Source organism: Microtus oregoni, unplaced genomic scaffold, assembly GCF_018167655.1.
Source record: "Microtus oregoni isolate MIOR12 unplaced genomic scaffold, Mior012 000000F_ref0000247, whole genome shotgun sequence".
NCBI classification, from domain to species: domain Eukaryota; kingdom Metazoa; phylum Chordata; class Mammalia; order Rodentia; family Cricetidae; genus Microtus; species Microtus oregoni.
Window position 1 is genome coordinate 1,096,245 of NW_024543059.1, and position 10,850 is coordinate 1,107,094.

Genomic DNA, 10,850 nt, shown 5'->3' on the forward strand with positions numbered 1-10,850 from the left:
CTTCAGACTCCTCGGGTGTGGGAGGAGGCAATGCTCAGTGCCAACCCAGAGGCCTGCACTGAGGCAGCCCACAAGGCTTGCCCCAGAGGGCGTGGACAAGGAGATCACCCCCACACCCACCACACCCCAACACAGGAGAGCCTCCACAACCTGCTGGGCCTAGACATCCTGAGCAAAGCAGCACCTGCCTCCTGCTTGCAGGGCCTCACAGGGGAGGGAAGGAGGAAGTGAGCAGGGAGTCTCGTTGGCTTACATAACCAGCTTCCTAGGCGTCCTCCAAGTCAGAGGCCCTCGCTGGGGGCAGGTCACAGCCCAACTCTGAGGCTGCCAGAGGCTGGGGAAACAGAGGCAGACTCCTGCCCTGTGCTGCCAGTCTCCCAGACCCCCTCCTGCCGAAGACTGGGAACCACGAAGGGCTGTTGTTTTTCAAGTGTGTGAAAAAGTGGCCTGTCGGCTTCCCTGGCAGCAAACCAGGCTCTGGGCTCTGAAAGGGGGAGATGGGTAAAGGAGTTAGGACTACATCTGGCATGCCAAGGGCCCTCTGTCCACAGCAGCTCCCAGCTTCCAGCTCTGCAATCTCTCCCCCACTTCCTCTTAGAGAATCTGCTTCGGCAGACAGAGGCCAAAGAGGAGGCGCTCCAGCCTAGGCCTACAACACTGACCCTGGGCTATCACGCTTCCCTTTCCTGTCATGACTGGTCTTCTATGGCACTGGCCACTGTCCAGCAGTGTCCTGGACCAGCTGGGGGAAAGTCAGGAGAGGCAAGAGAAAAGGAACAGGGAGGGGATGGATGGAGGGGATAGGCAGACAAAAAGCCAAAGTCCATGTCCCAGGCTTCAGTAACAAGTGACATATATATCACATTTTATTTGTGTCCGTGTGTCTGAGAATGGGTTTTCTTCTTCGACTATGCGGGTTCTAGAGCTCAAACTCAGGCAGTCAGTCCTGGCAGCAAGTGCCTTCTCCGATGGAGCTATCTCACTGGTCCCTTTATTTCAGAAAGTGGTTGGCCCCAAATTCAAGGCAATCCTCCTGTAATAACGATTTGATCAAACCCTTACCTCTGGGCCCATAGCCACCCAGTGTGATAGATGGGTGCACTGACTTCCCAAGTGTGGAAACTGACGCCCAGAGAGCCCAAGCCCCTTGACCAAGATCATGGGAGTGAACTAGAGTGGGCAGTAGCTAGCTGAGTTTGTCTTTTACTGTAAAATCCACACCCAAAACCTTGGGGCTCTACCTCTGGGGAGATCCAGCTCCCAACACACACATACATACACACACGCACCCTGAGTACTACTGGGGAAATTCCTACATAGACGGAAAAGACACTGCTCCGTCTCTGAAGAGGGAGAACCATACTTTAGACAGTCCCTCTCTGAGGACACTGTTTAGAATCACAGGACAGAGGCCGGACTCGGCCTGGGGCAGGAGGTACCTGGAGAGAGAGCATCCTAGCGGGGCTTCTGGCAAACCTCCCCTTCCAATTAACCTCTGCCAAGGGCTACTCAGACCCACAGGTTCCAGCAGAGCCTGGCACTGTCTGCTCCTCTCTCGGCACAGGCTGCCAGAGGCTAAGTCTTTGCTCTTGAGCACTGAGCAGCATGGCTTGGGTCTTTTTCTCTCTCTTCAGCACAGAACCTGTAAAATGAGGAGAGACCCCCAGAGACCTCCTAGGCCAAAGCCTCTCCCATCTCCTCTTTGACACACTGAGGAACTGAGGATCAGAGCAGAGAAACAGCTTGCCTTGAGATGAGAGACCCGAGGAAGTGGGGTTCAGGCTCCCATTTGACCAGGGCACTCTGCCCAGATGGCACCCTCTCTGCACCTGCCCCTTCCCCTGGTCTCTAGTTCCTCTCCCTGCTTCCCTTTCCAAGCTCTGCCCTGCAGACTCAGCTCTCAGCATCCCTCTCAGCACCCTCTTCCTCTCTCCCAGCCTCACCACCCTCCCTGATCACCCTCCACACACACACACACACACACACACACTCTCTCTCTCTCTTCTGGGCCAAACATCCATTCTTGGGTGGTTTGATTAGCTGATTATGGCTGCAGCCTGCTGGCTTCAGTGTATAGAATTCTGTCCCTTATAATGAGGTGGGTTCTGAGCACTTGCCCACTGGGCAGCTAATGGGGAGTCCTAGGCTCTGCCAGCCAAGGCAGGCTCTTGAACTGCATAAAGAGCTCCTTGATGCAGGCAGATCATGGGAAGCCACGGTCCCCTCCTCAAGCCAGGTCAAACCACACTGGGTGTCCTATTGCCAGGCCCAGATGTCCACCCTCAAGTGGGACTCCCTTCTTTCACACCACTGTCCAAAGGCTCTGGAACTTCTGACACTGAGCATGACCCAAGGAGCCCATACTTAGGGGTCGGGGGAAGATGCAGCTCAGCCAATGAAGCGTTTGAGTGTTTGCCTAGTATGTACGATATCCTGGGTTTGATCCCCTGCACCACATAGACCAAGCACGCTGACACAGGCCTGTTAATCCCAGCTCTGAGGGTAGAGGCAGGAGGATCAAAAGTTCAAGACCAACCTTGGCTAAATAGGGAGATAGAGGCTAGCCTGAGCTAAGTAAGGACCCTGCCTAACCACAAAAGCAGGGCTGGGGCTATAGCTCAGAGGTAGAGGACTTGCCTAGCTCACATGGGTTTCATCCCTAGTACCAGAGATTGGGATAAGCAGAGAGAGGCTTGGATGGTGTTACCCAGAGGGAGCAGGAGCAGCGGCAGCAGCGGTGCTGACAGCCATCAATCTCCCGCCAGAGGGTTCCAAGGTCAAAAACTATGGCTTTTGAATCTAGAGAAAGTTGGCCATCCCGTGACCTCTGCCTTCTGGGCCACGAGCCCAATCTAATTCCTGTGGCTCTACACTACCTTACTCTCCCCTCGGAGGACATCTCCCACCGGAACGCCCACATTCAGTTTCGTTCACAGCACAAATATTTATGGAGCTCAGTGCCACGCCGGGCCTGCACAGAACAGATACGAGGGGCAAGACAACCTGGGCCAGGTGCCCTTGCAGAGTTCTTGCTTCATAGGAGAGAAGATCGCAGAGCGCAAGCAGGGAGGGAGGTAAGCGCATGCCCGAGAAGACCACAAAGAGATTAGAAAGCTTTGGAGGGCTTCCTGGAGGAACCCAGGCCTGTCCCGATGGGAGGGGTATTCCCTGGGGGAGCTCAGCTCGGTAAGGACGGCAGATCCAGGGAGTGCATTCCACACTCGCCTTCAGCCCTGACACTGTGCCAAGACTCCAAACTAGACCCGTCAGCTCACCTAACCCTCAAGACAACCTCCTCCCAGGTTTACAGACAGCAAGCTACAATCAGCCGAACAACTGGTTAGACACTCAGCTGGGCTTTGAAACCCGGAAGCTGGTCCTTCCCAGAGCAACTAATCCACTCCTGATAGATAGGATGGCTTCAGAGAGGCTGGCCTAGAAGTGGGCCCCAGAGTACCACAGAGAATCAGGCTGCTTCCTAGAGGAGGTGATCCCCGAAGACCCTTGAAGGAGCTGGGCAGTGATGGCGCACGCCTTTAATTTCAGCACTTGGAAGGCAGAGGCAGGTGGATCTCCAAGTTCAAGGCCAGCCTGGTCTACAGAGTGAGCTCCAGGACAGCCAGGGCTACACTGAGAAACCCCTTCTGGGTTGGTGGGGGGGGTAGGGAAGGGTTGGCAGGACAGAATGGACATGTCCAGGAGGGAACTGACCTTCAGGGACTTGTCAATGACTAGTTGATGTCCCTGGAGGCTGGAGATGAGACCAGAGGGCGAAAGCCACTTCTAAAGGAAGACTTGATGCCACAGAAACAAGTAGGAGGTACATACATCCTTTTGGACCCTTAGCACTTAGACTCTACACCCTGAACCGACTTCCTCTGCAGTGTCTGCCTCACCAGTCTGTAACTGAAGCCTGAGCTGTTCAATCCCCCATTTTTGGCCCTCAGAGGAAAAACCAGCAATCAGAACGCAAGACAAGGGCCTCACACATGCAGGCCAGTTTGACTTCTATAGAGACACTCGGCCTCAGAGTTGGAGAATCTCATGTCCTAGGTCACAGCCATGAGTGAGCAATCAACAAGGACTGGAGTATTCCTAGAATGGTCCATCCCTACTCCCTTGGCCTTTGGCCAAAACCTCTATACTTCCATTGGTGGCAACACAGAACCGGTGAAACTACATGAGCATCAGGGGACTCGTGAATTCCTAGGCCCCAGGCCAGCATGGAAGGGACAGTCTGCCTCACAGCTCAGGAACTGGAGAGCCTTGCCTCCTGCCACAGCACCCCACCTTGCTGAGGCTCTTCAGTCAACAGTCAGTTTTCTCTCCCTGGGACCCAAGCTCTGTGGGGACCTCACCAGACAGGGCCCCATCGTTTCAGTATTGACTTCAATCCCACAGACTTCCAGGGACCTGTGAGGTCCAGCCCCTGGGGCCTGGCCTCCTGACGACTCATCTGGCATCAGGTCTCCTGGGCAGGAACAAGGAGTTCCTCTGAGGCAGTTCTAGAGATGGGCCAGTCCCAGGAAGGAGGAGGCTGTCTCCTGAGAGATGACCCAGCCAGGGCTCCTCTGCGGAGGGAGGCAGAGAAGGGGCTGGACAACAGAGCCCTTTGTTCCCCTCTCAAAACAGCCACCCTGTCCCACCCCCATTCTCCACTCCCTTGCTAGGAATCAAGCCACCCACCCCCAGGGACAGGATCCATTCAGCACATGGCAGGGCAGTGCCTGGAATCTGCCAGGAGGACCCTTGTTCTGTCCCAGCACACACACATATATATATATATAGTAATGAAACTCACCCTTAGCAGCCCCGTGCCCCATGGAGTGGGGACACTGTCTGCTAGGCAGCCTCCAGTCTGATGGAGTTTGCTGCCTCTGCCTGGGACCTCCCAGTCTAAATGATGTATGGCCCCACTCCTCTGGACGCCCAGCCCAATGTGAGGAGAAGTGCTTTGGTTCAGAGGAATCCTTAATGGAAGAGATGAAATTGACGTCAGCACTTAGGGGGCCCCAGGGCTGAGAGCAGAGGCATAAGGAGGACAGAGTTCAGTCCAGTTCAACAAAGCTCTGGCAGGCATCTTCCAAGAACCAGATCTGAAGTCTGGTGGACCCACAGACAAGAAGCAGATTTAGACAGAAACAAAAAGAGCTCACCAATGGGGAAGAAAACCCACACCCTGGGTACAACTGAGACTGTGCCGTGGTATCCAGCTGCTTTAGCGCCTAGGGCCAGCACGGCCACCCTCTCAGCCTTGCCCTCATAGTCCCACACCTAAGCTAGTGTCAGTACCTTGGCATGGGCTCGTCTTTCTGTCTAGGGCACCCTCCTGCCACCTAGGCCCTCCTTGAGATCCAGTACCCAGCTCAGGGTCACCAGATCCCAGAGTCAGAGGAGCCTCAGTCCAGGAGCATGCCTGCCCTGGCCAGCTTACTACAATGTTTCTTCCATCCTACAAGACCTGGATTCAGGAAGCCCTCACTGATTTCAAGTGCTTTGTGAGCCATTTTGCAGAGGAGAGGACCAGAAGGCACACAGGAAAGCAGAGGCTACCCCTTTCTCCTCCACCTACTGTGTTTGGCTGCACCCTCACCGCTCCACCAAACCCCCAGACTCCCGTCCACCACCAGGCTACATGTGGGGATCTTGCTGTAGACCCGCCCCTAGGCTTTGCCACTCTTCCCTGCTTCTGAAACTCCAGTCCCAGATGTCCTCAGCTGTCTGCTGCTTCTCTCCACCCCACACACCGTGCTCTCCAAGGAGACTCTGCAGTCCCTGTCATCTTCTCCCGACACCAAGGTCATCTATATCTTCCAAGGTCCACTCAGAAGACTGTCAAGTCCCCACCTGCCCCTCTGTCCCTAGCCTGAGGTCCAGAGGAACCTGCCAAAACCTCCCTCATCTTCCTCAGCCCACTCCTGGCTCCCCTGCCATCCACCCCAGCAAGCAGTAGAACAGATAACCTAGTGGAGGTCAAGAGGCCACTGTGAATCTCCCTGTTGCTGTCTTCAGCCTCCACAGCCCATGTGAAGGGAAGGCCCTGGATGAGGCAAGCTCACAACTAAGGACCCCTGACCCCATGCCAACTAGAGGTTTCGGTCTCCGGCCAGGAGGTCCAGTCTTGAAAGGAAATGAATGAGCCATCAAAGGAGTCTGCAGCCCGGAGGCCAGCTGGGAATCAGGGACACTGGGCCAGGCTCACCGCCACGCCCAGCAGCAACCCAGGAACACTCCTGCCAAAGCCACAGGACTTCCCTATGTTCTAGCCAAGAAGGGTCACCCAGGGCTTAACCACCTCAAGAAAGACAGCCAAGGTTCACAGAGAGCTGGTGATTGCAAGTCCCCATTACAGCCACCCTCCCGCCCTGGGGCCGAGTGTGTGTGTGTGTAGGGGGGATATAGGGGGAAAGTTCAACATCCACAGCAAAGGAAATTCTACTCCATCCCTCCTGTTGCCTCAAGATGATCCCTCGGGTCACTTTTAGAGTTCACAGGACCAGCTGTGGATAGGACAAGCCCCCTTCCCTCTGAATACACAGTAGTAGAGAGGACCGGATGGGCAGAGAGACCTCTGCTCAGATGTTAGCTGGCTGAATGGTGGTAGACATGCTTCCTCTCTCCTAGTTAATTTCCATAGCTTTAAAGTGGAACAACAATTCCTATGTTAATAAATACAGTGAGATTACACAATACGTCTTGTATGTGTGCTGATGTGCATGCACATGTATGTGCACGTATGTAAAGACCAGAAGTTGATACCCAGCATCTTCCTCAGACACTCTCCACCCTATGTTTTGAGACAGAGTCTCTTGCTAAACCTGAGTGGTAGGCTGATTAACAAGAGACCTCCAGCAACCTACCTGTCTCCACATCCTTTCCCTTCTGACCCCCAACCCCCAGTACCAGGGTTAGAGACCACCATACCCAGTTTTTATGTGGGTTCTGGAGATCCGAACTCAGGGCCTCATCCTTAAGCAGCAAACACTTTTCTGGAGGCATCTCCCCAGCCCCTGTGAACATAATTCTAACACTAGACAGGCAGCAAAAGTCCAATCAACTCTCCAGCTTACTGGGTCCCTCTTCCTTGTCCATATGCTGTGGATTAGCCCCATCCTCCCTACAGCCTTAGCTCTGAGGCTTCTTCCTAGAGGCCTCTAGGCCTGCTCCTCCCTCCTCCAGATCTAAGAAGAAGATTCGCTTCTGCCCTTCCCTTGTCCCACCCTCTCCTTTCAGCTGACATTCCCAGGCTGTGCTCACCCCCTAAGGTCCACCCCCAGGCTGCAGGGCTCCTTTCTCGTCTCCAGGCCTGGCAGGGAACTCCAATCCCATTCCTTAGGCTTCCAGGTGAATCTTTCCAGCTCTGACTATCCTGGACAGCTTCAGGCCACATCAAACCCAGAGTTTTGGTGGGCCTCCTCTTCCGCTTTCACAGTGCAGTGTCCTGCATCACAACAGCCTGGAAATCTTCTGGGGATTCCTCTTTAGAGACTCCAGTCCAGGGTAGGAAGAAGCCACTTGAATTAACCTGTGCTCCTGCCTGGGACCCCTGTTAGGGCTGCATCTTGGTGCTAGCTTGTTCCTGCCCTGTAATTTCTCCCCCTCTGTTTCTGTCTGTCTCTGTGTGTGTGTCTCTCTCTCTGTCTCTGTCTCTCTCTCTCAACCCAGGGAGTTCCCAGAGGGCAGTGACAGTTTTGATTAATGTTCATTATCACTTCCTCTGTAGGGTGAAATCCGAGACAGATGGATAGATGCAAAGACCTCAGAGTCTGGGTGTTGGATATTTTTTGCAATGTCCTTTCCAATTCACAAAGTAAAATCTCATGGCTCACGGAACACAATAGTCAAAGTATCTTTGTTGCCTTTCTTATCCAGATAGGTCTAGAAAGGGAGTGACAGAATTTGGAGTTCTAGAGGATCTCAGAGTGGGGGGTGGGGACCCAGGAGGGGCAGGCAGGGAGACGTAGAGTTTGTCTAGCCAGACCATGTTTCCAGGCCTAGTCAGCAAGTGTTCCTATGTCCAGTGAACTCAGTAGGCTCATGGGAACCATGAAAACCAAAGAGCAGATTGCTCCAATTTACAGATGGGAATTCCAGGTCTGCCTTTGAGCGAGAAGCACAGCGGGAGGAGTCAAGGACAGGTTCTCCAACAGGTGTCCAGCAGCCCATAAAGTCCTCATCCTGTGACAATTCACACTATCAAAGAGGCATATGACACTTCTCCCCTAGTTACAGAGAGGCCCAGCAGGGCTGAGTCACCCCGGTCACCAGCAGCACAGAAGAACAAAGGAGAAGGGATGGCTGCTGACTCCCTGCTATGTCCTTCTGGACCAAAGTCTGACCTCACAGGTCAGCAGGGTCTCCATGGGGCAATGGATGTGACTAGAGAGGGGGTCTCACATCCTTCCTCCAAGGGCAGAGGCCGGGGTCACAGTGCTGGCCAGCCAGCTGCTTGGGACTGAGACTCAAGGTGAATGCAAACACTTCATGACCCTGTGCAGTCTCCCATGGCTCTGCACAGAGCAGGTACCCCGCTAGTCCTCACACCTGGGGTCCACACAGTGCCTAGTGGCCCCAAAGGAGAGCCACAGACACAGTGGGTTCTGGCCTCTGCCACCTCCTGACCTTAAAACCATGGCAAGTGATCTCTCTCATCCTTTGATCCCTCTTTGGAGAAGCCAGAAAAGGTTCTCCTAGAAGAGCCTCAGTAGGAAGGCTGGTGGGGAGCAGTTTCCAAACACAAGGTGTCTGAGTAACTTTAGTGCCTCAGTCCCTACTCCTGGGAAATGGGAATAACCTCTGGAGCCCCTTTCACAAGCTGCTAAGAGTCTCAGCCAGCAGTAGGCAAAAATCAATTTGTTTGAGGGTCCCAACATGCGGCCACAGGGATGCCTCCTCTCTGGTCATCTCTGATCCCCTCTACTATTTCTAGTATACAACAGGAGCTTAATAAATAAATGTTGGAAGAAAGGAGGTAAAGGCAGAGAGGACACAAAGATAAGAGTGATAAGGAAAGGAATGAAAAGCAGCAGGTGCAGGAAGGAAGGAGGAGGAGCCGCCAAGGAAGGCTGCAGTGAGACTTCCAGGGGCCGGGAAGGTGAAATGATAGGTTGACCAGGGCTGGTTTAGATCATAAGGCTGACCCCAGAGTTTACTTTGTCCTAGCTTCCATTTCAAGGGCCTAACCTCTCCTCTCAAAGGAGGCTCCACCAAACGGTTCCCCTCACCTCCCTCAGCTAGAGGTAGCTCCCAGCTATTTGCTTTGGAGGTCAGAGGGGAAGGAAGCCATGGGACTAGGAACTGCCTTTCCAAGCCCCAGACAGGGTCCTCCACTCTTCGACCTGTGTTTCTAGTCCTGCTGTGGTGAGTCAGGAGTGAGTGTATCCAGAACGCCAGGGGGGATGTCAGGCCCTGCAGGCATTTTCTGACACGCAGTGTGGTTAGCACTGGTGTGTCACTAAGACATGTGGCCGCATCATGTCATGTCAGATAGGACAGACTGCGTGCACCAGCCAGAGTGTGCTTCGCAGCATCCAAGTCACAGGGTATGTGTTTTGGTGTATGCCCACATGCGTGTGGCAACACAAGGGTGTGTTAGAGCTGGTGCGTGTTTTAGTGGGACCTGTGTATGCTAACAGGACCGTCAGAAAGAATGTGTTGACAGACGAGTGTGTGCGCGCGCAAGAGAGAACGTGTGTGACGTCGTCTTGTCACAAATGCGAAGAGTGTGGCAGCGGCTGTCAGCTGTGCCAGCAGAAGAAGGGTGCTCCTGTGTTCACGAGCGTGTGTGTGTGTGTGTGTGTGTGTGTGTGTGTGTGTGTGGTGTCAGCCTGCCCCGGAGTGTCCTCGAAACTGCCTGCCAGTGCAGGGTGTGTGAGCTCGCCTCGGCCAGGAAACGTGAGCCAGATGGGGTGGCCCACCCTGGCTGCCTCGGTCCTTACACATGGTTCTTGCCAGCGACCACACAAGAGACTTGGGCAGAGCACAGAGTACCAGACCCAGGGTGACGCTGATTGGAACCTCCGCCCGTGCCCTCTCCCAGGTCGTCCCCACGAGCGCGTGGGGCAGGGCGGCCACCCGCACTCACCGTGTCCCTTTGTCGCCCATGGTCCGCGGCGGCCGCAGGGAGGTCCGCGGCGTCTGCTCCCAGGCTGGAAAATCCCCGGCCGCCAGGAGGAGCGCGGGCCAGCCCGCTCCCGGCTACCCCGCTCCGCCTCCTCCGCTGTCGCCGCCGCCGCCGCCCCCGCCCGGGTCCCCGCCCGTCGCTGGAGCAGCACAGCGCCCGGACCGCCGCCAGGGGCGTGGAGTGTGCGGGTGTGAGCGCGCGTGTGTGGCTCGGTGCGCGGCTCTGCGTGTGCGTGCCCAGAGAGTAAAGGCTGGGCTGCCGACCGCGGCTGGTCCACGCGAGCGCGTGCACGTAAGCGCGTGCCAATGTGAGTGAGTGCACGCTGTGCGCGCGAGCCTGTCGGGAAAGTGTCTGTGTGTCTCTGTGTGTGTATGCAGAGGTGTGCAAGTCTTTGTGCAGTTGTGCTTGTGTGCGCACAGCCGTGGGTGCGAGCGCGTCTCCCGCGCACGCCAGGGCTGGCCTTTGTGTCCGCGGGTAGATAAAAGCGGAAAATCCGCAGACTCTGAGGCCCAGCCACAGCGGCGCCCCTGCGTGAGGACAGCGAGAGATTCCAGAAGCCTAGCCAGGCCTTCGCCCTTTGCTCCACCCTCCCCGCCCCCGCCCTTCTGGAGAGATACCACCCAACTGCAGAACGGGGACAGGAAGGAGGGGTGGGGGCGGGCAGCGGACAGCTACTCGGAAGAGCTGATGAGAGTGGAAAGGGTACGGGAGGGGCAGGCCGAAAGAG

The 10,850-nt window shown here is 55.4% G+C and overlaps 1 protein-coding gene across 1 annotated transcript in view; it reads right to left on the reverse strand.

Moving 5' to 3' along the window:
- LOC121455237 (beta-arrestin-1) overlaps positions 1-10,402 on the reverse strand; it is a 68,563-nt gene extending 58,161 nt beyond the window's left edge. The window contains exon 1 of the mRNA XM_041663036.1: positions 10,085-10,402. Coding sequence (XP_041518970.1) covers positions 10,085-10,104 — 20 coding nt within the window. The 5' untranslated portion in view covers positions 10,105-10,402. The remainder of the gene's footprint in view (positions 1-10,084) is intronic.
- Between the last annotated feature and the right edge of the window lie 448 nt (positions 10,403-10,850).